The 27,083-nt window shown below is 40.3% G+C and overlaps 3 protein-coding genes across 4 annotated transcripts; 1 reads left to right on the forward strand and 2 right to left on the reverse strand.

Annotated features, from left to right (window-relative positions):
• Positions 1-437: 437 nt before the first annotated feature.
• On the reverse strand, positions 438-2,369 carry LOC5512629 (F-box/LRR-repeat protein fbxl-1). The gene is made up of 2 exons (XM_001632910.3): positions 1,753-2,369; positions 438-1,468 (listed from the first exon to the last, which is right to left on the reverse strand). Exons 1-2 carry the CDS (start codon positions 2,231-2,233, stop codon positions 543-545), a joined length of 1,407 nt encoding a protein of 468 aa, XP_001632960.3. The 5' UTR covers positions 2,234-2,369; the 3' UTR covers positions 438-542.
• A 133-nt stretch (positions 2,370-2,502) lies between these two features.
• LOC5512630 (Golgi integral membrane protein 4) lies at positions 2,503-12,652 on the reverse strand. The gene is made up of 14 exons (XM_001632911.3): positions 12,278-12,652; positions 10,345-10,419; positions 9,705-9,754; positions 9,567-9,620; positions 9,205-9,355; positions 7,821-7,903; positions 7,450-7,533; positions 6,312-6,342; positions 6,029-6,221; positions 5,812-5,876; positions 5,622-5,737; positions 5,199-5,258; positions 3,967-4,654; positions 2,503-3,645 (listed from the first exon to the last, which is right to left on the reverse strand). Exons 1-14 carry the CDS (start codon positions 12,450-12,452, stop codon positions 3,410-3,412), a joined length of 2,061 nt encoding a protein of 686 aa, XP_001632961.2. The 5' UTR covers positions 12,453-12,652; the 3' UTR covers positions 2,503-3,409.
• Positions 12,653-13,045: 393 nt separating this feature from the next.
• LOC5512631 (glutamyl aminopeptidase) lies at positions 13,046-26,122 on the forward strand. 2 transcript variants are annotated; one of them, XM_032382026.2, is made up of 22 exons: positions 13,048-13,432; positions 13,528-13,781; positions 14,347-14,610; positions 14,968-15,148; positions 16,195-16,465; positions 16,851-16,971; positions 17,204-17,358; positions 17,606-17,719; positions 17,935-18,069; positions 18,877-18,942; positions 19,039-19,104; positions 19,608-19,783; positions 20,148-20,227; positions 20,890-21,014; positions 21,471-21,526; positions 22,091-22,241; positions 22,829-22,902; positions 23,584-23,694; positions 24,166-24,336; positions 24,652-24,786; positions 25,127-25,202; positions 25,387-26,122. In XM_032382026.2, exons 2-22 carry the CDS (start codon positions 13,568-13,570, stop codon positions 25,546-25,548), a joined length of 2,904 nt encoding a protein of 967 aa, XP_032237917.2. In that variant the 5' UTR covers positions 13,048-13,432; positions 13,528-13,567; the 3' UTR covers positions 25,549-26,122. The 2 variants fall into 2 exon arrangements, with proteins under 2 accessions (XP_032237918.2, XP_032237917.2); XM_032382027.2 differs by lacking the exons at positions 25,127-25,202; positions 25,387-26,122 and having other exon boundaries at positions 13,046-13,432; positions 24,166-24,262; positions 24,652-24,780.
• The last annotated feature ends 961 nt before the right edge of the window (positions 26,123-27,083 follow it).

Here is a 27,083-nt window from a genome sequence, read left to right on the forward strand (position 1 = left end):
AATACACCCCCCATTCTCCCCCTGTGCCCACCCTAAGCTACCTAGCTACACTACACAGGAGCTAGTTCAATAACCAAAGCAGGAAGGCCATCCAATGTGCGTTTCATTCCACCTGCTGAATTTACAGATGCTGCATTCTGATCTTCATCATAATACCATTGTTACGGAACACGTCCTCTTGGAGCAATTGAGTGTTGATATTCGTGCTCTCTATGCTTCTATCACTAAGAGCCGGAAGCTTTCTAAAGTGTGTTTTGATAACTTCTTCCTAAAAATGGAGTGTTCAACTTCAAGAGCGTAGCGAAACCTCACGTTCCAAAATGGAACTATAGTTATGTATACATTGGGACCCTACCTTTCCTTCCATTATCAATTACTCTCAGTTCAACAAATTCGCTTGGGAAGCAAACTAAAATCTGGTAAACCATAAACAGGGATTGTTGTACTGTACATCAGTTCGAATTTATTGGCAATAATTCGAAATCTTTGTAAATCTGAAAACTAAATTGAATTAAAGTCTAAAGCTAATAACCTGCTAAATGTCAAAATTTCATAAGCGAATCTAGGCAAAGCTTTGGCTGCGGCAACACAAAGTCCTCGTTCTGTAAAAAGCGTATGTGGCGATGAGGCCAATTCTCTTTCTTATGCTGCTGCAGTTCACAGAGCAAGTCATTGACGTAAAGTCCTGTCAAGTTCACGGTGTGTAAGGAACAGCATCTCTGTATAAGGTTGCTAAAGGCGCGCATCATGTTCTGCTGGCGGCAAGAGTGATAATACACGATCCAAAGCGACTCCAAATGTCTGCTGTGTTGCGCTATTTTGCGCACTATGCGGTCAGTACCACTGCTATCGTTAGCCGCCAAACACAGAGATCTAAGCGACTGCATTCGTGTCAGAAACACATCAAAGTGCTCCTGCGCGAAAGGTATAGATGAGACGTCTAAGTGACGCACTTGATCGCAGCCAATCAGGAGGGAGCATAGAGTGTCTATTGTGATTGGATAACGCCTCAGGATTTGGAGGACTTCCGCATCCGGGAAACCGCGATACTGCATCAACTTACAGTTCTCGTCTGACAGCGGGCATCTAAGGTAGCGTAGGCGTGGTAGGAGTATTAAAACTGTGGTGATAGCGAGGTCGTCTAGGTGTGCGCAGTGTCTGAGGTCTAGCGCTTCGATGACCGTGTTACTCCAATGTGCTTCGACTACTGCGTCACCACTAACGCGCGTACCATTCAGCAACAAAGTCGTCAAGTGGCGACAGTTGCGCAACAGTATTGGCAAGGAGTTGCCGAGGTAATTGTAACAGCGAGAGAGGGAGAGGTATTCTAGCTCGTGACAGTTTGTAGCGATAGTAGTGACTGAAAAATCGTCGATGGCGTCGCAGCGTCCGCAGTCCAATACACGTAGGTGAGGTTTCGAGCTGAAGACCTGGTGAGCCAAGGAAGACCGAAACGTGGAATGCAATCCTGCAAAGAAAGGTTCACTGTGAATTATTGCATTTCTTACTGAAATTTTAAGTAAACTGTATAAAACTTCCATTTTTTTATGAACGCATGACTTCATAGCAGATATCTAGCTCCTTTTCATCATGATAATTCTTACCATATATAGTAGATTTAAGTTCTTTCCAGTTAACAGAAGAACAAGTCATGCGGCACAAAGAACAGATATGTTTGAATAAAAAGTTTATTTAATATATATTTTGTTTTATACTTACCAAACGACTAACAAAAAGCTAATGATACCGTACCTAAGCCTTCCAGATTCTCGGCGCTTCGCAAGAAATGTTTTATCTCGTCCATGCTTCCACGGCTGTTCCGCATATCCAGCATTCTTAGCGAGCGCAGATGCTCCCTTACCCCCTCGCTACCGTGACCCGAGCTGGTACTGTGAACAACAGCGTCATTTAGGTTGAGAATGTGCAAGCTATGGCACCTTTGTCTCACGCAAACAAGCGTCTCTGAATTCACTGCACATGTAGCTAAAGAGAGTCTGCGACCTAGGGGAGCGAATGATTGGCTCAGTAACCTGTGTATTGCGGCTGGTTGTAGCTTAGTGCTGTATTGCGCAAGATCTAGGTCTGTCCAGAGAGAGGAATCTTGGGTAAGTAGATACCATCTTCTGCATACCAGAGAAGCGCTCAACAAACTGCGCATGTCCAAGAAGCGAAACACGGCGATGATGACGTCATCTGCTATTGTTATCATGCTATTACATGAGTGATTTGTCATGTTGAATTTTAAAACAATGTGGTTTTTGGTCTCGATACGTTCCTACATTTTTCTCATGTTGGAATTTAAGAGTCGGTGATGTAAGAGTTGTTTATTATGTAATATGGCGCGCGCACTTTGGTATTCGCGCGCTAAAAGCTTGAAAGGAACAATGGCACACGTAAATCGCACCTCTTGTGGTACGGGAACACCTTTATATCTCCGTGCCGCCCTAATAGGACCAACGATTACTCTACATTCACTACATTAAATAATAGCATAGTCTGGAATACAAACATCTCTATTTATTCGTATATTGCGTGCCTTAAACAAATTACACCCATGCTTGGCACAGTAATAAGTTATGTTTCCTATCAGATAGGTAAGGTTTAGCCACACGTTGCAACAACTTTTAAGATTCACGGATTAAGAGTTATTGATTTCTATCAAACGAAGTAGCTTCGCAATAGAACACTATTCTAAAGCCAAAATCGCAACGTCGTCCAACATTGTGGGAGAAGCTTAGTGTGAATGTTGCGATACACCAGCCAACAACGGGTATCACATATGAACGTTGTTGCTAGTATTTTTCGGACAATGTTGTCGCTTTACACTATTTTATTTTATAGGCAAGAGGTGTGTATGAACATGTATTGCCAAAATAAAGTAACGGTATCGTGCTAATTATCTATCTAGCATATCCTTTTTACGAGGTCTATTGCTATACTTTTCATCTCTTGCAACCAATTCAAATACATACATGCTAAAACCAAGCCAGATAGCATAATAACGTCGAATCTCTTCAGGGTACTATCACCTATGAGTTGCAGGTACAGTGACACATCTTCGAAATCTTCCACGGAAAGCGGCGCTCTGAAAGCGCACACAAAGGGAGGATCCAAGATTTCTCGAGAAGGGGGTGGGGACCCAAAGAAGGGGGCACCTATATATAAAATACAGTTCCATACAGTTCTTCTTAAAATTCGGTCTGAGGAATTTTAGTAGAGCGCTAATTTCAAATTGGCTAGCGACTTGTAGTGTTTTTTGGCGGAAGGTCTTATTAATCGTACAACACGCCTCTTTCTCTGGGTAATTCCCTTAGGTTTTACGATTCGCTTTGTTTGATCTCTATATTCCGAACTCTTAAAGTTTCTTTGTGGGAGGGGGTCTTATTTGCAAAACACGCCTATATCTCACTCAGCGTAGTCCCCTTAGGTTTACCACTCGTTTCGTTTTATCTCGTGAATCCGAGTTATTGCCATCCTCCTCGTCGCCATTGTCAGCTGCGGCGTTTGGCCTCTTTATTTTCTTGTCCGACTGTCCGAAGGAGCGTCCTACATTCGGACGAGGCTGGTCCAGTGGCCTGCCCTCCCCCTGTTTGGTTTGTGAGAGGTTTTCGTCAGGGTCCTCTTCTCCTTCCTCGTTATCATTATCTGTTAAAACAAAAGGAAATGGGTCCTAATTGTTAATGTCTTAAAAAAATAAAAAAACTTTTGATGTTTAATTACATTTCAAATCACTTATTCTGCTCTTATGTTCCGTATTTTTGCAGTTACTTTCTGTACTACATACCCTAACACAATATTTTCAAAACTTCAATAGCATCAGGCATTGTATGTAGTTTTTGATACAGAATTTGCCGAAAAATAACACAAGGAAATTCAAACAAGCTAATGCTTCGGTCATAATCTACGAGTAAGGCAGTTTCCAAGCAAATAGATGAATTACATTATAGCATGGAGTAAAGACCTCACCTTCCTCCTGCGCATGCTCTTCACTGGTTTTCCGCTGACTATCGCTTTCATTCGGCTCAATATTCTCATTATCCTCCTCGGAAGCCTTTCTCTTCACAACTGCTCCAGGCCTCTGAATCGGTCGCCTGTACTGCTCACCGCCTTTTGTCCGTTTGGGTCCAGCCTCTTCCAATGTTTCGACCACTTTTGGCTTAGAGTCATAAGTTTCCTTTAACTTAATATTATCATATTTATAGTTCTCTTTTGGCTGTCCGACCTTGTGTGTTTTTTCATCGACAAGTTTAAGGTTTTTCTGTTCAGAGTCATGTGGCATACGTGCAGGATTGAGTAATTTAAGCCTATTCAGCTGATCTTGCCTGTCCAATTTGGGCTTCTCTACCTCTCCTCCTTGAGGCCTCTCCACATCTCCTCCAAGCGGGACAGGTGCCCATTGCTCACTTTCCCTAACGCGTGGAAACGTGTTTGCATTTTGAAAAGTGGCGTGCATCAACGGTCGCTGCTGGGGCCTCTGAGGCATAATATTTTCTCGGTTGATAGTCCGAGACTGGTCCTGATTGGCTATTTGGTGCAATTTCGCTTCCAGGCTCTGGTTGAGGTATCGCTTTACGTTGGCTTCTTCTGCCTGAGTCTCATCGTCAGCATCCGCTCGAGGTTCTCCCTCAGACTCGTGCACCAATGACGTCTTAGCCTGATATAAGAATATAAAATATAGTACATAAAATAACCTGCGTATAAGAACCTTACCTAAACACCCTCCAAATGAGAAGCATTCCAGGCTAAATTCCAGGGTTTCTTAAACAGGACATGTAAAGTTGGTATCTATAAAATGTGGTTCAACACATCAAAACAATATAACCAAATAGAATTTAGTTAATGATGTTGAACTTTCAACATAAAAAAAACAATCATAATTAGTTACTATCACTGTTTATTTCCGAGGAATAAGAAACTAAATATAAAAGCAGTACCCTTGTTTCTCAATGACAATACTGTACAATACAATAATCTTTTTTATAGAGGGTTTACAATAAGCAACATTTATATGGAGGCCAGCTTAAAAAAATCAAAGTTATAGCTGGAGTTTAGGCTTTGCTTAACAGCCTTTTCCCAACAACATAACCCCTTCTTTGGATGGTTAATTCTTTTTCCCGAGCCCATTCCCCCAAGATCATCACCCCAGCCACCTCAACTCACCCTAAGGGTATAATGACCACTCACTAATGAGTACTTACGATGACATTAACTGGCTTTGGAGTACTTGGTAGAACTTGTCTAACAGAGTCTTCAGTGTTCTGAAAGTTTAGTGTTTATATTTTCAACAATAGGAACTACCATTTATCTAAAATGATTTTGTAGGTAATGAAAACCTACGCAAATGAGATATTCATTTCGGTAGAGAACTAAATCTGCTTGAATCACAGATAAATTCAATCCATATTTAAACAACTGTTATTATATTTCTATCATTACAAAAATGCAGGGAAAGTTATATATTTAAAAATGATAAGTGTTTGAAACATTAAAAACAGAAACAAACCAACAAAGTCTTGCAAATCAGACAGATGGACAAAAATAACAAAGGCAACAAAGCATTTTTAGAGCACACGGTGTTGCATACTAATATGCAACACTGTTTCAAAATGGCTTCTACTCACGGTAGTTGTAATGTTAGCTATGCTTTTTGGGTGAATGACTCTATCACGTGACAGGTTATCATGTGACTGATCATTGGGCATCTGATGCCTCTGTGCCACAGCAGATTTTAAAATTGCTATGAAGGGATAAAAAAAAAACAAGGTTAAGACAGAGAAGATCTAAAATGATTTTATTTCTCGAGTCTGTTACCTGTGTCCCTATGCAATGGAATTTTGGTGGGTGCAGTATTCCTGTTATTGCTTTGTTTGTTTTGCCTGCAAAGAGATCAAAGTTAAAAAAAAACATAATTAGAGTTACATAGCAGTCAGTCATAACATAATAATGAACTTTTCTGATGTAAATTTGACAGTTATAAGCAACCTTCTTCAAACTAAAAATGCAGATAGAGCTGGACACAAACACTTACAGTTTTTTCTCTTGTTCGGCATCGTCATCTCTGTCTTCTTCTTCTTCTTCCCCCTCTTTTGTAGGTATGGTATTAGCTTTTGTCGATCTATGGGATACCTGTGGAAGCTGGGGAGGTCTAGGGTGAGCCACACCAGGTCTAGTGTCAGCAGGGCCGAGCCTGTGAGCATTGGGTTGCATGTGCTCTACTGACACTGAAAGGAAAGAAGTTTCTGTCAGAAATAAAAGAAGTTTCTGCCAGGACAGGTGCAATCAGGAAATTATACTCTTCTAAGGGCTCTCACCGTCTTCTCCTATAGAGCTCTTTTGGTGTTTCTGAAATCAAGAAATAAGGATAAGCTTCAGTCCTGAAGGAGGAGAGGCTACTAAAATACAAACCAACTAATACAAATAGAACCTTAGAACCCCGGGGGGGGGGGGGGGGGGGGGGGGACTTTCCAGAAAAGTAGACGGGGGTGATTGTCATATCTCTTAGGGTATAAAATTCAACCAATTACTATTACCAGGGGCTTCTGGAATTACGCGGAAAAAAACTCAAAATTACCCAGGATTTTTTGCTAAATTACCCGCTAAATTACGCTTGAAATAAATCATTTTGCAATACATTTTTCTTTAAAAATCCAAATTTTGCGGGATTTTTTTACTGAATTACGTGCTAAATTACACGGAATATCAACTGTTACGCCCAAACTACATTTTGTACCGAAGGAAAGCACGAAATAACTTGAAAAGGTTAATCTTAGGCAAGTTTTCATTGGCTCCTAGCCACCAGCATATTTAAAAAGATATTTTATTATTAGTCCTAGGCCTTCGCGGTTTAGCAAAGAACGCCTAGTCGTTTTATTTGTTTTCGAAATTCAGTTTGAAATATCGCACTCTTACGCAAAAATATATCTCTTTTTTACAAGAAATAGATGTAACAACCCTAAAAGAACACATCAGCTGTGCACTTAAATGTTGTGCGTTTCAAAATTTAGCCAAATTACGCGGGGTTACGTGGAAATTTGTGGATTACGCGGATTACGTGGAAAAAGCCAAATTACGCACTTCCACACAAGTGCGTAATTTCAGAAGCCCTGTATTACTAAGGGGGTTAAAACGTTTTTTTGCAATTCCTTCGACCACACCCAATTTGCTATCTCTTAGGGGTAAGAATTTCTGTTGACCACACCCAAAGTGATATCCCTTAGGATTAAAATCGATTTTGCTGATGATCAGCCCTGTCTGTTTTTATCAGAGCCGCCCCCAGAGGGCCTTAGTTTTGTATTGTTTGGCACACAATGCATGGAAAAAGATTATTGTATTCTAGCTTTTTGCATGTCAGAACACCAATAAAGGACACACAAAAAACACTCATTGTCAACTATGTGCATTGCATTGTATTATTATCACACACTGCAATGTAAATTAATAAGATATCACCTTGAGTTCACGTAAGCGCTGGTTTAAGGATATAATTGTTGTTTGTTGACGTTGGATATCAAGCAGGCCTTTGTTATGTAATCCCTGCAAATAGCAAATAACATAATCAAGTTATTACAAAAGATCTTTATCTTGTGGAAGGGTGATTTTTGGACCCACCCTGCACATACTGTACCAGCCCCAAAAACCTCAAAACTTTATCTTTGGGACCCAGGGAAAAGGGTGAGGGGGTGTTCCCACATTGCCTTTCACACCCTCTTTAAAGTCTTTGGGGAAAACTCTGGAGAAAGTGTTGGCAGAAGCTATAGAGCTAGACAGATTCTGTGGCGAAGCCTTGGCTACTTGGAAATAAAGGATTAGATCAACCTGACCTTATAATATGCAGCATCTTGCTCAACTTCACTCAACCTCACTCTCAAGGAAGCTGCCTGCTCCTTAAAAGTCTTAATTTGTTCTGGTTACATAAAAAAAAAACAGTTAGCATCAGAAAATACAGAACAGAATCCTTAAAAATTAAAATGTTGGGGCAAAATCAAAGATGATTTCGCTATATTTTTCAGCATATAGCAAAACAAGAGAGCATAAAGATAAGAGAGGGACACTTTTGTATTACCATGGGCCATGTGGATTCCCAATCTGGCTATTTTTAATAACCACCACTGCGCGTGAGGATTTTTACTCACACTACCCCCGCGCTTTGGCATTTACATCTTTGTTGTTTGCCGCTGTTTTGTGACTTGAAAAAAAAAAACACCCTAATTGCACTAATAACATTGAAAATTTTATTCTAGCATCTAAGATACAGGCAGTTGCGGTTTATTAAGGGGATGTAGTATTTCGAGAATTGAAAGATTTAGAAAACATGTAAAAAAAGAGACTTCATTAAAAATCAAGAGCGAAAACCTCGTGCTTCAAACACCGCTTCCGCTCTAACTTGCTACTTCTTCCTAATGGAAATCTGTAAGTTAGAAATATGATATTGATTTTTGTGAATATTCCCCGGTAAATTTAAAAGGAATCCAAGAAAAATACATGATCAAACTATCCTTGTAGCGAGGGAATGCATTTTTGTGATGATCAAAGCAAGCAAGCTGAAGTATCAGAGCCTCTCTAATAGTGAGAAATTAAACAGGAAGATATTACTGTACTTCTTTAATGTTGTTTCTAGACATTTCTATAACTATTAAGTATATCATACAATCTAGAGTTGGGATTTGAATTAAAAGCGTGTTATTGCATCCATTTTATCACATCCATTTTATCGCTATTTTCTTTCTTCTTGACTTGACTTCCCCGCTCAGACAAACAAAATAGTCAAACTATTCAGGGATTTAGCTTTCTGTGAGTATATTGCAAATCTTGCTTTCTTGAGTTAGACTTAAGTTATTTTACATGATCGCTTTTTATCCCTATCGAGTTGGCTAAACAACAACACACAATCCAGGGGGGATTAGGACAAAATAAAAGGAGCAAATCCTCACGCACACTGGTGGGGTGGTGGTTACTAAAAATAACCAGATTAGAAATCAACATGGCGCGTGGGTAATACCAAAGTGTCCCTCTCTTATCTTATGCTTTCTTGAGCAAAATTAGGTATTAGAGAATATATGTTATGTGTGCTAGGGGTGTGGGTGGGGGATTGTGTCCAGCCCTAGACACACTTGTTTATATACAGGTCACCCAAGCGTCCAATGTAAGAAACAGTACCTTCCCAATCTAAGAAACAGTACCTTCCAGGTTTATAAACAACATTACCTTCCAGGTTTATGATCTCCATTTTCTTTTGCTCTTTGAGGCTGTTGAAGCTCTGCATTTGTTGTCGATGCACCTCCTGATGCTCAGAGCTCAGTCGTGAATGCTGCTGCTGCAATCGATTATACTCTAGTTCTAGCTCTTCATGCTGAGCCTGTTAACAAATTAAATCATCTTAATCAGTCCTGGGTAAGATTATTTCATCATTAAATACTTCTTATGAGTCCTGTAAATTCATCAATATCCGTCAAATGCCTTTATAATTAATTCAGCATTATAATCAATCAAACGTCTTAAAATTGTAACTCAGCATTAATTGGTCAAATGCCTGTATGATGTAATGCATCATAATTAACAAACAGTACCTTTAACATCCTATGTTGTGTTTCTAAGGAGTTGAACCTGTTGCGAGTCTCATGCTACAAAAACAAAAATTTAAAAAAAAATTAAGTTCAATAAAAGAAGCACAAAACACTTTGATTCAAGCAAAAGAATTGACATACCTTCGCTCTTGTAACATTGAATAAAAATTCTTTTTTATTGCTAGTCAGTTCTGTAAAATGAATACAATAAAGCTGTAAGACAACCAAATTACCTGCAATGATGCACATTTAATTCCCCTTACTGCCCACAATTACATGCAAGTATAATATAAAAAAGAAGCTTTCCATAGAAAATACAGGCTATTTTGCAGAAACACCAACGAATTTATGCCGAGGACAGGCCTGTTCCAGGGATAAAGTGATGCAGAGGGTGCTATTAAAATCCCCTTCCCGAGAGCAAAAGAACCACTTCTGAATTACAATTAAAACTACCATTGATTTAAAAGAAAGGTTTAACAACAATTTTCATACATCTTTGTGCAGTATTTTAGTCTTCACCAACAAATAGTTTTCATTCTATTTTCCAAATGTGGTATAATAAATTGCATCTGCCATCTGGCTGTGGCTGATGCTAATAGGAAGAGCACAGTTGGAATATATTTTTTGTATATTACCTTGCTAAGAACCTGTAAAATGAGCCAATCAATCCTTACAAAAGACAGCTAGGAAATGTAATTTATGCAACTTACATCTCTCAAGAAATAATGAGGTATCTTACATAGGTAAAATGCACAAATTTAGACATGTGTAGTATACATACCAGCCTTCGTCTTCTTGTGCTCAGATTTTTCTTTTTCAAAACTCTTTTCAAGTTTTGCCCGGTGCTCATAGACAACTAAAGCATAAAAGCATAACTTTTACTAAAAAGCACTTTATCATATTACTTATTTATTCAAAATGCAATATCAGTATAAAGTAATGCATGATCAAAATATAAAAAAAAACATGTTATTGTCAGCTTATATAATTTAAAATTCAATATCAGTATAAAGTAATGCATGATGAAAACACACACAAAAAACATGTTATTCTCAGCAATAGGCGACTTGTTCTAACGGATGACATAACTTTTGGGTGTCAAACTCTTGCACACTCAGGGTTTTAAGTGACAAAATAGCAACAACAAAAAGCAACCTATTTACCGCTTACGAATAAGCCAGAAAGTTTCTTTGTCAGAAAGAACTTACTTTTATTTAAATACTTTATTTTTTTGTCATTCTCTGGCGTGACAGATGCAGTCATTTCTGTGTATATTTTGGCTTGGATTTCCAATTTAAGCTAGTGCAAGTTGCCTTTTTCTTTTATTGCATTTTATAATATTAGCTGTACACCTATTTCAAAAAAGGTTGTCATTGCAAACGGCGAATGGCAGTGGCCAAATTGCAGTTCTACGACCTAAAGGTGCTTATGGGTAAAAATTATTTGTAAAAATTAAGGTTGTAAATAAACTAAAGCGACTTCAGAACCATATATTAATTACATTTCATAGTTAGTGGCATATCTTGTGTTTATTTTTTTCTTAATTTAGGAAATATTTTGGGATCCATGGGTTCTTTCTGTCATAGAACTGCCATTTGTCAATTGGCATTTGCCGTTTTTTGAAATGGGTACCTAAAGTTAAGTATACTTAACTTAAAGTTCTTAAAACCTTTTACTTATATCAATCTAGCCAAAACAAAGCATAGATAAACTTTCAAATTCTGAAAAGGGAATTGAATTTTATTGAAATTTGAATTTTCTACAGATCTTGGAAAATTTTCCTGGCCGCACGAAAGGAGATTGAATCGAGTGAATAATAAAGTTTTGGCGGGGAAATCTGAAACAACCTATTTTCCTTAAATCTGTTAAAATTCAGAGACGGCAATACCACAAAATATTGGCGAATTGTTTTCTATTGCAATGCTACTCACAATGAAGTAAAAAATAATTTAAAGTAGAGAATTGTATGTGATAAAAGTAAATATCATTTTGTTGTAGGTTTCAAAAACAGCGAATGCAGCGCACGCGCACAATGCAAAAACAATTCAAAGACTAAAAAATATCTGCTAAATTTTGCAGATTTGTTCCCTGGAGTTAAGTAATCATTTGACTACCAGGTTAAGATATAAAGATGATGGTAAAAGTTGTAACCACACAACGTTCTTAAGCAATAACTAAGAAGACATGAAGACAGGAACCGGTTTAGGGCGCGCATATGTTTTCTCATGGTTGACATCTCGATCTAAGTCACAAATGACTGGACCCGGGCCTTTCAGTTCACAGCCTTTTTTCAGAAGGTTGACCAAAATACCTCAATATTACAGATTTGAGTTATTCACGCTAACACATGTTTTATAGGGTCCATACGAACCACATACCATTTGGAAGATGAAAATATAAAGAATTGACAAAGTCTATCAACTCTGAAAGGTTATATGGACTTTAAGCTTAATTTATATAAATGTAATATCATATGGATGAATGCATGCATGGGTGTACAGGTGATATGTTCTTTTTTGTAGCTATTGTAACAATTTCTTAAATGATTTGATCCATCGCAACGTGGAAAATGAGTGGAATTACAACTAAAAATGCAAATGAATTTGGATTGAGTCGCGATAATGAATAAAATAAGCAAATTAAAAGAAAAAAAAAACACAAGTTTTCCTTAGAAACGCAATTATTGTTCATATAAAATTCGTAAAATAATTTACCTTGCAGCTGTGAGGATAAGGACTTCTGTTGCTTGGTAAACTTCCTAATTTGCTGATCAGATTTTTCTAATTTAAGGTTGAGCGTATTGTACAAGAACACCGAATATCCAAGTGCCCCAATCAAACCAAGAAATATCACGGCCTGTAACAAAGGCCTGTGTCTTCGGTTTAGCATAGCGACTCAAGATTGACAACTCAAATAAATAGTCCAGGCTACGCTATAGATTCATCAGTAATATCATTTGTTTTCCTTGCAGTGGCTATCTTTTTGCAAGCCCAAAAATAAGAACACGCATAGTTCTAAAGAACTTGTGTTGACGTGGAGAAGAAAAGACATAGCCAGTCGAGCCTCGACATCGTGTTTATAGTGGACTCCAATTTTCGGTCAGCGGAGTGACATTTTTGTAGTGAAGGGGGATGTACTGGATTCCCTGAGGAATAAGGTGATAATAGATATATATATATATATATATATATATATATATATATATATATATATATATATATATATATATATATATATATATATATATATATATATATATATATTCCTGAAACAAATTCCTGAAACAACAGTTTGTCTCGACAACGGTGCTTTATCATTCCGTATTGGATATTTCGTTTATACTATCCAACCACGAAGAAAAAAATATCTGTTCGTGTTTGAGAATAATATAGAAATATCTATATCTTTCGAGTAAATCTTTCTGGCATGCCTCTTTTGGGCGGCAGCAAATGTCGGATGTCACGTATACTACTTGTTATTATGTGACTGCGTGACTGTTTGGTATCAAGCGGCAGATGCGAATCTCTCACCCCGCTCTTGTTGTATTTATCACTGCTGCCAGGGAGAAAGAGACGAAGTTACTGCTCAACCAAGGGATATCTTGTGATCGAATGGAAATGACCAATGCTATGACTTGGCGAAGTTTAGACTATATTCATCGCAACGCCAATTCCGATTAAGAAAGCATTTTCAAAATCCGTGTCTTTGAACTCGCATGAAAGTACTTCAAAACACTACGATGTTGTCATGTGGTAGATTATCAGGAGCTTATTGACTGTTTTCAGTGTATTCTAAAGGACATTTACCAACTTAGGCATGGAAGCAAGGTGAAAGGAAATGAATCAAATTTGTCATTGGGTTCTCAAGTGGTAAGTGAAATGAATCAAATTTTCCCGTTCTTGTTGAAGTGTTTTCCCCCCTCCTTTGGTTTTCATAGTAATCCTCTATGTATCCTGTATCCTAGAGAGAGCACCTAAAAGTTTACAGCGTGGACAGCTCATAACATGGCGAATTTGAGCGGCCATAGAGAAGAACACGAGCAAATTCGTTTGGGCACTGTTGACTCAAAAGTACATTCGAAAAGGAGAAAGAGGAGTTATGTTGGCGGAGTGTATATCACTAGAGTCAAGCTTAATGTCCTGACAGTGGCGCTTTTCCTCTTTGCGATCCTGTTTCTACTTTTTGTGATACTTTATGGGCTCTCTGTGCGGAACAAAGGTAGGTTTTATCAGCTTGCATTTGTTTATGTTTTTTTATAACTTAGGAATAGCTTGCCTCAAAAGTAATTACATAGCAGACCCGTACCCAGGGGGGTGCAGGCGGTGGTCATATTTTTATCAGAAAACTCACGCCCTCCCTTCCGCCAGGAAAAATTCCTGGTAGGGGCCTGGTTAGGAACAGGATTCAATACCACGGCTGCGAAGAAGTCTAAGTTTTATTGAGGATTTGAGTTATTGGGGTACCACTCACAGGCAACGGACATCCCCACTCCCCACTCTAAATATATCATAGATAGAAACCTTTGATAAAGGTTTTGTCAAATGTAAGCCCCCTTGCCTATACATAGGACATTTCCATATTGTAAATACTCCCCACAACCTATGATACAGTTGTATAAGACATCACTTCCAAAATACCCTGCTTGGCTTATATATTAGACTCCTTCCCAGCCCCCAGCAGCTGGGAGTCACACAGCGCTCCCGGGCGTTGTGTGACTCTCCTACCGCTAGTGGCTGCGAACGAGTGTACTTATATCTCTACCCTTGGCTGTTTATTTTTACAGACTCCATGAGCACACCCAAGGGAGTGGTGTCGACAAGCACGGTCCATTCGACGGCAGGTCCGGGACCTTGGACCAGCCTGCGCTTGTCTGATGAGGTCATACCCTATCACTATAATGTGGACTTGAGTGTTAGCTTGGCTGACAAATGTACACATGGTCGCGTGGAAATCTTTGTCCGAATTGCTAGGGCAACCAAGCACCTTATGTTACACTGCAAGCACTTGAATATCTCAGCGGTATCCGTAACAAAGTACGACGGCTCAGGTACTCTCAGACATCCATCGATATCAATGAAGTGATGCTGTCACACCGTCACATAAGGTCATGAGCTCTTCTTTAGCCAGGAGTTACTTAGCCTATTTTTAACAGCTGAGGCCTGGGTCCCAACCCAGGTTCCGGCTGAAAAAACCTCCTGGAACTTTAGGGAGAAATATATTTTTCTTACAACCAATGCCTTACAAACTCTTACTACCCTAAAACACACACGTTTTTATAATGGACTTTCGATTCTTTATCAAAGAAGGTTCATAATGCCTCCATTTTACACTCCCACTTTATCCCGAGTCACACAAAGCATCATTTTTATCGGCTGTTCGACTCTCTTTAAATGTTTTGTGACAGGAAAAGCTGAGATAGCCCGTCACTTTTGGTACAAAGAGACTCAATTGTACGTCATTGTACTAAAGTCCTGGTTCCTTTCCGGCTCGGGAGACATCAAGATATGGTACAGAGGCCTGGTGACTAATGACTTGGTTGGTTTATATCAAGATGAGTACAAACAACAATCGGGTGGAAAATCCATGTAGGTTATAGAAACCGACCTATTGACGGTGGTTTTCAATGTTCTGCGAACGGGCTATCGTCGACTATTTCAAACAGCTAAATCGCTTTCTAGGGCAGCACTGAAATTGTTTCAGGCGCGGCCACAGGTTGCACTCGCACCCCCCTTAACTACCAAAAAGTGGATCATTTCTTATTGAAGGATCATCGAATACTATTCTTTTTCCATATGATACCTATGACTGCGCCCCCCTCCCCCCTTTCCCCTCCACCCAGGCAATTCTGGGTACGCGCTCTAGTTTCAATCACCCCGCCTTAACCAATGTGTAGTTCCAGAAAATATCCATAACCCTCCCCCCCCCCCACCACCACCCCCATTGAGGGGATTGGAAATTCCAAATTCCGGGGGAGTGGGGGTTCATACGCCCAGGAATTTCCATGCCCTTTTTCCTTGACAGTTACTGTATTTATCTTTTTTCCAGGGGGATTGGAAATTCCAGAGGGGTGAGGGGTCATATCTCCGACCCCCTCAATAGGGGGGGGGGGGGTATGGATATTTTCTGGAACTACACAATAAGCACCAAATGTGATTTCTTTAGTTTAAATAATTGAAGCAGGATGAGGTTTAGCTGTTGAAAGATGTTGACGAGAGTTTGGCGAATATCGAGAACCGCGCAGTAACGTCCTGATTCTCCTTCCATCTTGATGGATTTTTTTAGTGTCATGTATCACCCGTCATGAAGCTGGTCATTCCGATCGTGTCACTTATCACATAATATTTTGATTTGTGAAATCCCTCTCAGTTTTGATAATCGCCATGAAAAAGCTCTGTACATTTTCTGTAACCCGTTTTTTTAACCCGCTTTATACGGACACCTTAGGGATTCAAAAACATCCTTATTAACGCGGTGCCCTTATTAAGCAAGTTTGAGTTTACAGGACATGTATAGTGCTATAAATGACGAATTTTAAGACTGTCCTTAATAACTAGGTGGTCTTATTTAGGGGGTTTCCTTTACAGTGTACCAAATCTCACACTGTTTATCTAAATGTTCTTCAATTAAACAGATACGTCGCATCTCAACTGTTCCCAACTGAGGCGCGTAAGGTTCTCCCATGTTTTGACGAACCCAAGTTCAAAGCGACTTTCACCATCACCCTCGTTCACGATAGGCCCGAGTATCTCACGCTCTCCAACATGCCCGCCAAGAGCACATTTCTACAGGGCGATAGCAGGCGCACCGTGTTCGAACAGACCCCTAAGATGTCCACGTACCTTCTAGCTTTAGCAATAGTCGACTTTAGAAACAAAACGCAGATTACAGATGGTAAAGTAGAGGTAAGCGAAGCACGTAGATATGGTCGACGTAATACCGTAATACCGTAATACCAAAAGGCAGTACTCGGTTGAGACGTATCTCTGCAGTACAGAGTATTTCTAATTGTTCGATTTTAATATGTTGAATGAGACGAATTACGAGAGGAGAGGATGTGCGCCCCCCTGCTTCGCGTTTTTTACAAAATTTAGAAGTTTGGGAAGCACTATCATGGCAGGTCCGTAGATAGCACGGAAATTAGTGGGACAGCTTCTCCTAAGTAGAGCAGGAATTTTGCAGAAGAAATATGAAAAAAAAAATAGCGTCTGAACCCTGACAAAGGCTCTCACCCCCTGAACAAAATTTTCTATCTCCGGCCTTTCTTGGTATTTTACTTTTTGGCCTCAGGTCTCATTCTACGCAGCACCGCACATGACCGGCCAGCTAAGCTACGCCCAAATGGTCGCCGATAAAGTCCTTCCATTCTACGCCCAGTATTTTGGTATTGACTACCCTTTACCTAAAGCAGGTAAGTACGAACCTTATTAAGGTTGTGATTGCTTATCATTCCAGCCATTGATAGCTGAAAGGCCATGTAAAACCAGAATTACGTAAGGGAAAGGGTATGTGCGCGGATAGATGTTCAGAGAGGTGGAAAAATCTTGCGAATATTCATAAAGTATTTGCCGCTCTAAAGCGTGCTCTATGCCTTTCTTGAATGTTTCTACCCTAATTAAATCCACATTTTCTCTGTTATGCAGATATGATCGCGTTGCCCGATTTCGTATTTCGTGCGATGGAGAACTGGGGTTTGGTAATGTACCGCGAGGAAAACTTACTGTGGAGAGAAGACACTTCATCAGAGGTTCACAAACAATACGTGGGGGAGCTTGTATCACATGAACTTGCACACCAGGTGAGTTGTGGAACGTGAAAAGGTTCATATAAAAGACGTTTAAATCCTCTTTATCACAGTTCCCAAACCAGGTGAGCCTTGAAGTGTAGGGATGAGGTGCCGTATCTAAGCGACACCCTCTCTCCGTAATCAGAGATTCGCCATATGAAGTAATATCTGTCGACACCCTCCCCTCTCCCCCTTATTTCTAAGCCCTTTGTTTTGTTACTGCGCCACATTTTATTTTCCTGTTCAAATTCTATTCCAGTGGTTTGGTAATTTAGTCACTATGACTTGGTGGGATGATCTGTGGTTGAACGAAGGATTTGCCTCTTACGTCTGGTACCTTGGGCTTGATGCTGTTGAGCCGGAGTGGAATCTGGTAAGAGTTAGCACCGAAAAAGGAATAGTTACTCCTTAGACCCATAAGGAAGGTGGTGAAATGGCAGGAACGGATCCTGTAGTTCAAAAACTATGTACAATAAAATTAGCCCCAACATATTGCTTTTGTATTTTTATTTGAAATTCTTTCTGCACATTTTTCGTGCCATCTGTTTTGTATACAGGTAATCAATATCCCGTATCATGTTTTCTCAGATGAATCAGTTCATCGTCGAGACTTTGTCGAACGCCCAAATACTAGACGGCATGACGTCATCTCACCCTATCATTCGACCAATCAGTGATCCCGCCAAGATGGGCGACCTTCTGGACTCCATAACTTATGACAAGGTAAACAGGAGTAGCCTGTCTATAATCCACGGCATAATTTAGAACAGGTCCTCTGAACGCGACAACACATTCTCTTCCTAGATGGAAAAGTTACCTGGCCTCTATCAATATATCCCGGGCTCACTTCAAAGAACAGTGGATTGGTGCCATAGGTTTAATCAAGCTAGTTAAATTGTAAGCCAGTTTGTTTGTCCATTCGAATGTTTGCAAGCCAGCCAGTCACTTTGGTCTGTAGTCAAGTCAATTATGTATTTTGTCTTTAAGTCAACCAGTTTGTTGTTTGGTCGAGCTATGTTAAGTCATTCAGTGGGTCGGTTGGTGATTCAGTCAGTCCAAAAGAGGCAATGTGGTCGGTCTGCCTGTCAAAAAGGGGCTATGTGGTCGGTCTGTCTGCCCAAAAGGGGCTATGTGGTCGGTCTGTCTGCCCAAAAGGGTCTATGTGGTCGGTCTGTCTGTCTGTGAAAAAAGGGGCTATGTGGTCGGTCTGTCTGTCAAAAAAGGGGCTATGTGATCGGTCTGTCTGTCCAAAAGGGGCTACGTGTACGGTCTGTCGGTTCAAAAGGGGCTATTTGGTCGTTTTTTGACAAAAAGGGGCTATTTGGTCAGTTGGTTGTCTAGAATGGGCTATTTGATAGGTCGGTCAGTCCAAAGGGGCTATTTGGTTTGACTGTTTAGTCCGGTTGGTCCCAAAAGGTGCTATTTGGTCGCCCGGTCGGTTGGTCCCAAAGGGGCTATTTGGACGGTCGGTTGGTCGGTAGTTCGGCATGGTAAAGGAATTGACACAAATGACTTACCCGTTTTCTTCAGGGAGCCTGTATTTTAAGAATGCTAGATGACTTCCTTGGTACGGATACATTCGTCACAGGAGTGAAGGTTAGATTCAGAAATATCGAAGTTTTGCACCATGTATTTAATACATCGTCATGGTCAGAGCAAATTGTTAAACATCTGGCATTGTTATCTCTCTAGAAATACCTCAAAGAGCATGTGTACGGGTCAGCGCAGACAGACGATCTGTGGAATGCACTGACTGAGGTACACAAATAATAACGATACTCAGGCTAATTAAGGCCTCTCGCGGGTAATTGTTTTAAACAACTCGTTCAAATTGAAACCCGTTTAGTAGCCTCTTCAAAGCGTGCGATCAATCTGATCTTTGGGAACACACTCGCCAATGCTTCTAGTTTGCAAATCCTGAAGTAAAAATTAGATATAAACAATCGGCGAGGCGCGACGCACGTGCAAATTAAATCGCAGTTTTGGGGGTTTGGTACAAAATCTAAAATACTGTAGTTTGGTATAAAATACTGTAGTTGCAAATCACTCTATTTTGCGTATATCAGGTCAGTCCAACTTTTTGTCTTATATGACAAGCGGACAATCGAACCGATTCCTTGGAAATAAAGAGTAAGTTAGAAATTGACAATCGATTTTTTTCGATATTTCAAAGAAATCGATTCGGTTTAATGATGTGCTAAACCATGAAAAGGTGAAACATCAGACGTACACTTTCACATGATATTATGTTCGATCCCCAGGAAAGCTGTAGACGAGATAGCTGTGTTGACGTGAAGAACGTAATGGACACGTGGACTCTCCAGATGGGGTTCCCTGTGGTTAGCATCAAGAGGCAGAATGGGACTCATTTTTCTGTTACTCAGTCTCGGTTCTTGTTTGATACAAGAGTGAGTTCCAAGCTTCAGTTAACGTCTAAGTGAGTATTGCTTTCCCCATGGAGGGGGTAGGAGGTATGACCCCCAACCCTTCTGGAATTTTCCAACACCCTGGAAAGAAAGAAATACAGTAACTGTTAAGGAATAAGGGCATTTTACCCCCTCCCTTCCCCTCTGGAAATTCCTGGCCGTTTGAACCCCCCCCGGAATTTCCAATTCCCTCGATGGGGGATATGGATATTTTCTGAAACTACATTGAAGAATGGCGAAGTCTCAGACATTTTGCATAATCATGCGCATCCCTTCAAAATTCCTGGCCACGCCAAGTTTCGCCAAACCTATTAATTTTACAGACGCTTAGAAGGTTTTTTTATCGTGAATTGAGAGAGAAACAATCCCTTTCAGTAATTCCTGGATTATTCCGTTCACCTTCATCAAGCAAGACAATCCGCAAACCAAGCACTCCCTGATTCTAAAGCAACAAGGTACTATTAGGACTAGTTGTAAAAGTAAATAACAAATGTCAGGGAGGGGCGGAGCGGTACGGAGCATAGCAGAGGGCCGTAGCTGTGGTTAGGGCACTGGAGGCAAGGGCCCGCTCCAAATTATTTTCACAAACTATAAGGAAAAGATAAGTAGGGGCTCTATCGTGCCCCCCTCCCCCTGCCTCCAAGCACCTCTACGCACCAGTAGGTGGGCCCGTTGGTGGAGTTTGAATATTTAGACGGCTGCGATCATGCAAGTTGATTGACAGGAGCGTTTTTATAGTTTGAAAGTCGATACTAGCCTTTCCCCTGGTGTTTAGTTTCTTAAACCGTTTGGGTTTCCTGTGGTTGATAACATAATGTTACCCGAAAACGTCTGGGCTGGCTTTCTGTATCCTCTCTAGTCTCCTGTTTTACGGAAAACCACAGGAATCCCGTAAAGAGCGTTAGGGATAAGCTATCCTGCTATCCGGCTCTCTTTGCTTCCGGGCTAGTCGGAAGTGTTTTTGTTTTTGAATTGGCACCCTTACCACAGCGCGCCTCGGCATCTGGCCACAGGGTTCCCAATACTCGAAAACAACACGTTTCCGAATAATCCCGAATGAAAACCGGCTAGCAGGCTTGGAGGATGCTGCGTAGAAAGTAACTTATATAACTCGTAGAGTTCATCGCGTGGGACGGAGGAGGATGGCTCAAGGGGAATTACCAACACAGAGGTTATTACTTGGTGAACTACGATAACAGCAATTGGGACGCAATTATCACTCAGCTGAAGACCAACCACACGGTAAGTGCACTCGTGAAAAATAGCGTCAACTTCTACCTTGCTGAACACGAGACAATGCAATGTAAGTGTTGGTTCAAGCGAGGACCCAGAGGGGGTGGTTTGAGTGGCTAGTCGGGACCCCCCCCCTCCCCCCATTGTGATGAATTGCATGTACTTTTTAGTACACTTCATTTCGTGTTCATTTTCTAGATTGTTTGAGTGTTTGAGTCTGAATCCGCCAGTATTCTTAATGTGGTGTGCGAACAGCGCCAGTAATGCTGGCACTATTTGTAAGGGGGTCGACCGTCTGTCATTTCTTTCGCACACAGCCTAGTTTTTGACAGTCTTATCAGGTTTCCATGTGAGAGACTGGGGAGTTTTGCTGCCGTCGATAAGATATATGTTCTGGAATGTTTGATGCAAAATTAATTTTGGTTCGAAATCACGACTACTTTGGTGTTATGGTTTTATTTCCAGGTGTTTAGCTCAGCAGACCGGGCTGGAGCGATCAAGGACGCTTTTTACCTGGCGAGGTAAGTACGGGATAATAATTCCTATGTAAATCAATACACAGATTATTTCGCAGCTCATTTTTATGAAGGACAAAAAGAGCTCTATACTTTAAGAAGGAAGATCATTCCGAAACTCGATTAGTTTTATTTAAGCTTAATTTTCTAAAGCAATGCGGGTTACGACGCATTTATTAGAAAATAAAATAGGCTTTGCGTACTTAACAACATTAAAATGCGCCCCAGATTAAAGACGAAATCATGAATGACGTGTCAAGATTGTTGTGGATTACACCTAGGGAACTGCTTGACGCCCCTCGGCGCTCTTCTATTATTAATACTTGAGTTAGGCCTTTGACGCGCCTCGGCGCTCTTCCATTATTAATACTTGAGTTAGGACTTTGACGCGCCTCGGCGCTCTTCCATTATCAATACCTGGGCTAGGCCCGTGGCATCTACGGCATTTTGGTGGTAGCCTCATGGTATGGGTTCTTAAGAAGATTGTGCTTTTGGAGTTTGCTTTCTGTTTTTGAGAATAGACACTTTTCAAGTGCTTTGTTGTAAATCGTTATTACGACTTTGTATTAGAGTTGGGCTTTTACCATACGCAAAAGCGCTCTCTCTGACGGAATACATGGTGAACGAGACGGCCTACGTCCCGTGGAAAGCGCTTTCTGACAGTGTGCACTACATCGAGATAAAGCTACCGATCACAGGAAACGCTTACAGCAACTTGCAGGTAAACAGCTACCGCCTGGCTTCTAATTGAAATAGCTATTCTGTCGTCGCTTTTGTTGTTGTTGTTGTTGTTGTTGTTGTTGTTGATGATGTTGATGATGTTGTTAATGTTGTTGTTGTCGTCGTCGCTGTTGCTGTCGTCGTCGTCGTCGTTGTTGTTGTTGTTGTTGTTGTTGTTGTTTTCGTCGTTGTTGTTGTTGTTGTTGATGATGTTGTTGTTAATGTTGTTGTTGTTGTCGCTTTTGTTGTTGTCGTCGTCGTTGTTGTTGATGTTGTTGTCAATGTTGTTGTTGAAGATGATGATTATGTCGTTGTGGTAACTGCTTTTTGTATTGTGGTTGTTGCCTGTTTTTGTTTTAGTTTACTGTTTATTGTTGCTATTACGGCTTTTTGTATTGTGGTTGTTTCTTTTGCTGCTGCTGTGTTTTTGTTTTAGTTTACTGTTTATTTTTGTCCTTGTTTTTAATTCATCTATCTTTTTATGTTTTCTTTTTTTTTCTTTCTTTTAGATAGTATTTTAGCTGTTATCTCTATATTTGTCAATTAAAATGGAATATTAAAATTATAAATAAGTCTTTTCCTTTTCAGAAATACCTTGCTTACATCAGTAGAAATATTTACAGAAAGCTATCATTCATAGATAAAGGAAGCCATCTAGATAAGTATGCGATACTGCCAGAGCTTTCCTATCGACCACTTTTGTAAGCGACCCTTCTATTTCCGACAAATGCTTTGAAATCCCGATTGAATAGGGCCACTTTATCGCGCGCTCAGGCTTTTAGAGCCAAAATAACACCAACAAAGAGCAATGTTTAGCGCTTACGAATAAAGTCAGAATTTTTTTTTTTTTTCAGAAAAAGTTTATTTTAATTTAAAGATTTATTTTTTCGATGTATTCTGGCGTGACGGGTGCAGTCATTTCTGTGTTTATTTTCATTTGAATTTGCCACCCAAAAGGTCACGTGATATCCTATTGTCATAGGCTAGTACAAAAACCTATTCTCGTAAGCCAACAGCTAGATATGACGAATTTGTTGAACTCCTGAGAACGGCTGCTTACGTGAGCTTAACAGCCCAGTGTAATGTTTGCGCGTACACATACACGCATGCGAACCCCCCCCCCCCCCCCCCCCCCCCCCCCCCCCCCCCCCCCCCCCCCCCCCCCCCCCCCCCCCCCCCCCCTGGCCACCAAAGAAAGAATCGTGTCTTTATTTCTTATGGAAGGATCGCCAGGAATGTTATTTTTCCATTTCCATCAGTCCATGGCTGCGCACCAACCTCACCCCCTCCCCCTCAGCAATTCCTGTGGATGTTCCGTGTAATGGGTTTATATACCTCAACAGATTAACTCGCGGAATGATTCTATCGATGAATTGTAAAGCAAAAGTTGAGTCCTGTACTCGAAAAGCCAAGAAGATGTTCCGAGATTGGATGGATGACACTGTCGAGAAAAGGTACACTATGTGATAATATTGAGCATACCGGTATCACATACCGTATCCCCTCAAATAAGCTTCAAGGCTCCGGCGTTTAATCAACTTCTTTTAATCCCCGTATCGCAGAAACGTTTTGTTTGCTCGGTTGTTCTTAGACGGGCTTCAAATCACATATTTCCTTTTAACAAACTGCTTCGAATGCAAATCAGAGACTTGATCAATCTTCTTGAAAAGCTCGATTTTGGTACGTATTAAGGAAACGTGTGGTACTTTTTATTTCTAGACAGTTTAACATAGGGCGTATTTACTTGTAGTATTTCTATAGACAAGCAGCAGCAATTTTGAAGATGTGTATCCGATTGTGTTCTTGTTCTTTTTTTTCTTTTTTTTTTCTTTGTTAAGTTTGATCATTTAGACAAAGTTCCCTCTTTAAACTTCTCTTGCCGTAACAATTTTAAATACTCATTCTTGATTTGCTGCCTTATTTAGAGTGTCTCCCAACTTCCGGTCCTTGGTTTATTTTTATGGCATCCAGCATGGAGGGCCTGATGAGTGGGACTTCGCTTTCAATTACTCACGAAATAAAGTAATCACCCCTACAGAGAGAACACCCTTGCTATACGGACTCTCCGGAGCGAAAGAAAACTGGATTTTGAGGAGGTTGGTTCAATTATAATAAAAAAATGAGCAGTAATTAGTCAAGTTATTCCTCTTCCTCATTTGAAGAGTAGTTGCCAAGCATTATACCAACAAAAAAATATTTGGCGATTGTTCAATGACAACAATGGAGAAGGGGGATTAAGCCATAACCCTAACCCTAACTCCTAACCCTAACCCTAACCCTAACCCTAACCCTAACCCTAACCCTAACCCTAACTCCTAACCGAGAGCCAGTTTCTAACGACTTATGGCTTCTAAAGAGCTTCACGAAGGTAAATGGAGGCCAAAACTAGTAGAGGCATTTTGTAATGTCAGGTACCTTGACTTCTCTCTTGACCCATCGAAGATTAAGTCTTCTGATGTTTCCACCGTCATCGAGCACGTGTCCAAGCAGCGGCCACTTATGGCATTCGACTTCGTGGCATCACGCTGGCGGCTCCTTATGGAAAGGTATAAAAATGAACAAACCCAACAGCATAAATAAGGTTAAATAAAGTTATTACATGATTGACACCTTTTCCATTGTTTCTGCAACTTCAAGATATTGATCAAAGGTCTGAGTTTGAAAATTACCGTAGTACAAAAGCAAAATGTAGTCCCCTGTAGATCCCTCAAAAACAAATCAGGGTTAAAGGACAAGCTTATGAAATACAACGACATTCTGCTGGGTCGATCTTATTATGAATAGTTTCTAGAAGTTCAAATCGTAATAGTTGATTTATACCATACCAACTTCTTTGTCCGCAATCATGTAGCAAACTGTTGAATGTATTTTGCATTTTTTCTTCAGATTTGGAATTGCGTTTTTACACCAAGTGATGCAGTCTGTGTCTGAAGTGTTTTGCAACGAATACCAGCTTAAACAGGTGAGTTATTCATGAAATCATGAATAAACATACTAGGAGTTTTAAATAATGGTTGCTTGCTGTTTTAAGCTCGCGATCGGTCTCGGGAAAACAAATTTATTACATAAAGCTGCTAACGCAAACGTGGTCGTTAAAAAAGTGATAAGCACCTTTTGTGTTTTCATTTGTTTTGGGTCTTTTTCAGCTCAAGTCCTTTGCTGAGAAGATCAATTTCATTGGAGGCGGTGACTCGAGCCTATTAAAACAAGTTGTTGAGCGCGCACAAACAAATATGGAATGGGTCAGGCAGCATAAAAGTGAGGTTGCGAGCTGGTTAGAGACTATTACGGCGTCAAATGTTAACTAAACCAACTATCTACGGGAGTTACATGTCACATGTGTAACCTAACTCACACCTCACTACCTAACACAACTACGCTTCGTGCGCAAACAACTAAAAATGTCACCTTTCCCAATCGACGCAAACTTTGAGAACCTCTTTGCATTATCACTAAGGACCTCTCTTTTCTACAAATCTCTATATATCTCTCAACCCTTATTACCCTGGGTACCAAAGTCTCGAGCTTCGTTCGTTTACTACTCGTTGTCGCCGCTTCGCGGCTCGTGTTGTCTGAGTGAAGCTCGAGCCTAAACCCTTATCGGCAAAAAGATCTCGTTATCTCTCTTGATGTTTTCAAGTCGCCTGAGCTCAAACCCAGAAAGCGGACTCCCGATAAGCCTACATATTCTAGCGGCCACACAAAGAAGGAAAAAGGATAAGATCTGTCACACGTATATCTGTTAGCCGCGTATAACAATCTCAGCTCTATAGGCCTGAGTTAAACTCCTTTAGGTAAATATTACTCAATATATTTTAAATATTTGACAGAAAGAAGAAAACTCTGCTCTGGACCATGTCCAGAATAAAAAAAATATTATAATATCTTCGTAATTTTAAAAGGACAGGTGGGGGTTCAGAGCTAGCTGTAGGAGGGGGGGCGGGGGGTCCTACGTATTTTTTCATTATTCGAAGTACCTTAAAATAAGCCCCAAATAAGCCGATGAAGTAAACGCTTATAAGCCATTATACTTGGCAGATAGAGGTGTACTTAGATATCCCGATACGAACATCTCGGAGACGAATCATAGTTGATAGTTTTAGTAGGTTAAAAAAAAATTAAAGCGTATGAGTTAAATGTCGACATACTATTCTAGTTTTTACCCTAAAGTTGACTTGAGCGTTGAGGCCGGAGTCCAAAAGAAGCCAGATGGCGATTTCCCTAACAGAATGTCCCGAAAAAGAACCATTGACAAGGTCCAGAGCGTATTGTATTGCAGCTGTGTTGAAAGATTTATTGAAAGTCCACGAACACGGCGTCATTTGTACAACAAAAGTTACGACACTCGGGGGGCAACGACAGCCGCTGTTGCTTTCTTGGCGGGAAAGACTGTTGTTCATAAGCAAATGGAAGGAAAAGTGGATACTTTTATATGGTACTGATGGTCGACTGACCATCAGGTTTTATGAATCGATTTTAACTTTTGCGTCATTCGTCTGATCGCGTTTTGCATTTTAAGCTTTACTTCCACGGCTTTCTTAGAGCCTTCGGGAGGGTCTTTCAGAATATAACCACTTGCATACTCAAAACTCGTTTATTGTATTTTCCTCGCGAATTTCGACGGGATTTGAGTGATACCAAAAATGGCGCCTCCAAACTTGTTTCTTTTCTTAGTAGGGTGAGTGAAGCTGTATATTTCGCGAAGAAAACAACCCCCAAATCGTTATTAGACATACATTTAGCAACATCAAGACTGCATGTTCTAAGTTTTAAAGCAATTTTATTGGCAACATTTCACAAAAAATCGCTACTTCAATCCACTCGTTTTACCTCTACTAAGAAC

The sequence above is a fragment of the Nematostella vectensis genome, chromosome 3 (genome assembly GCF_932526225.1).
Source record: "Nematostella vectensis chromosome 3, jaNemVect1.1, whole genome shotgun sequence".
NCBI classification, from domain to species: Eukaryota; Metazoa; Cnidaria; class Anthozoa; order Actiniaria; family Edwardsiidae; genus Nematostella; species Nematostella vectensis.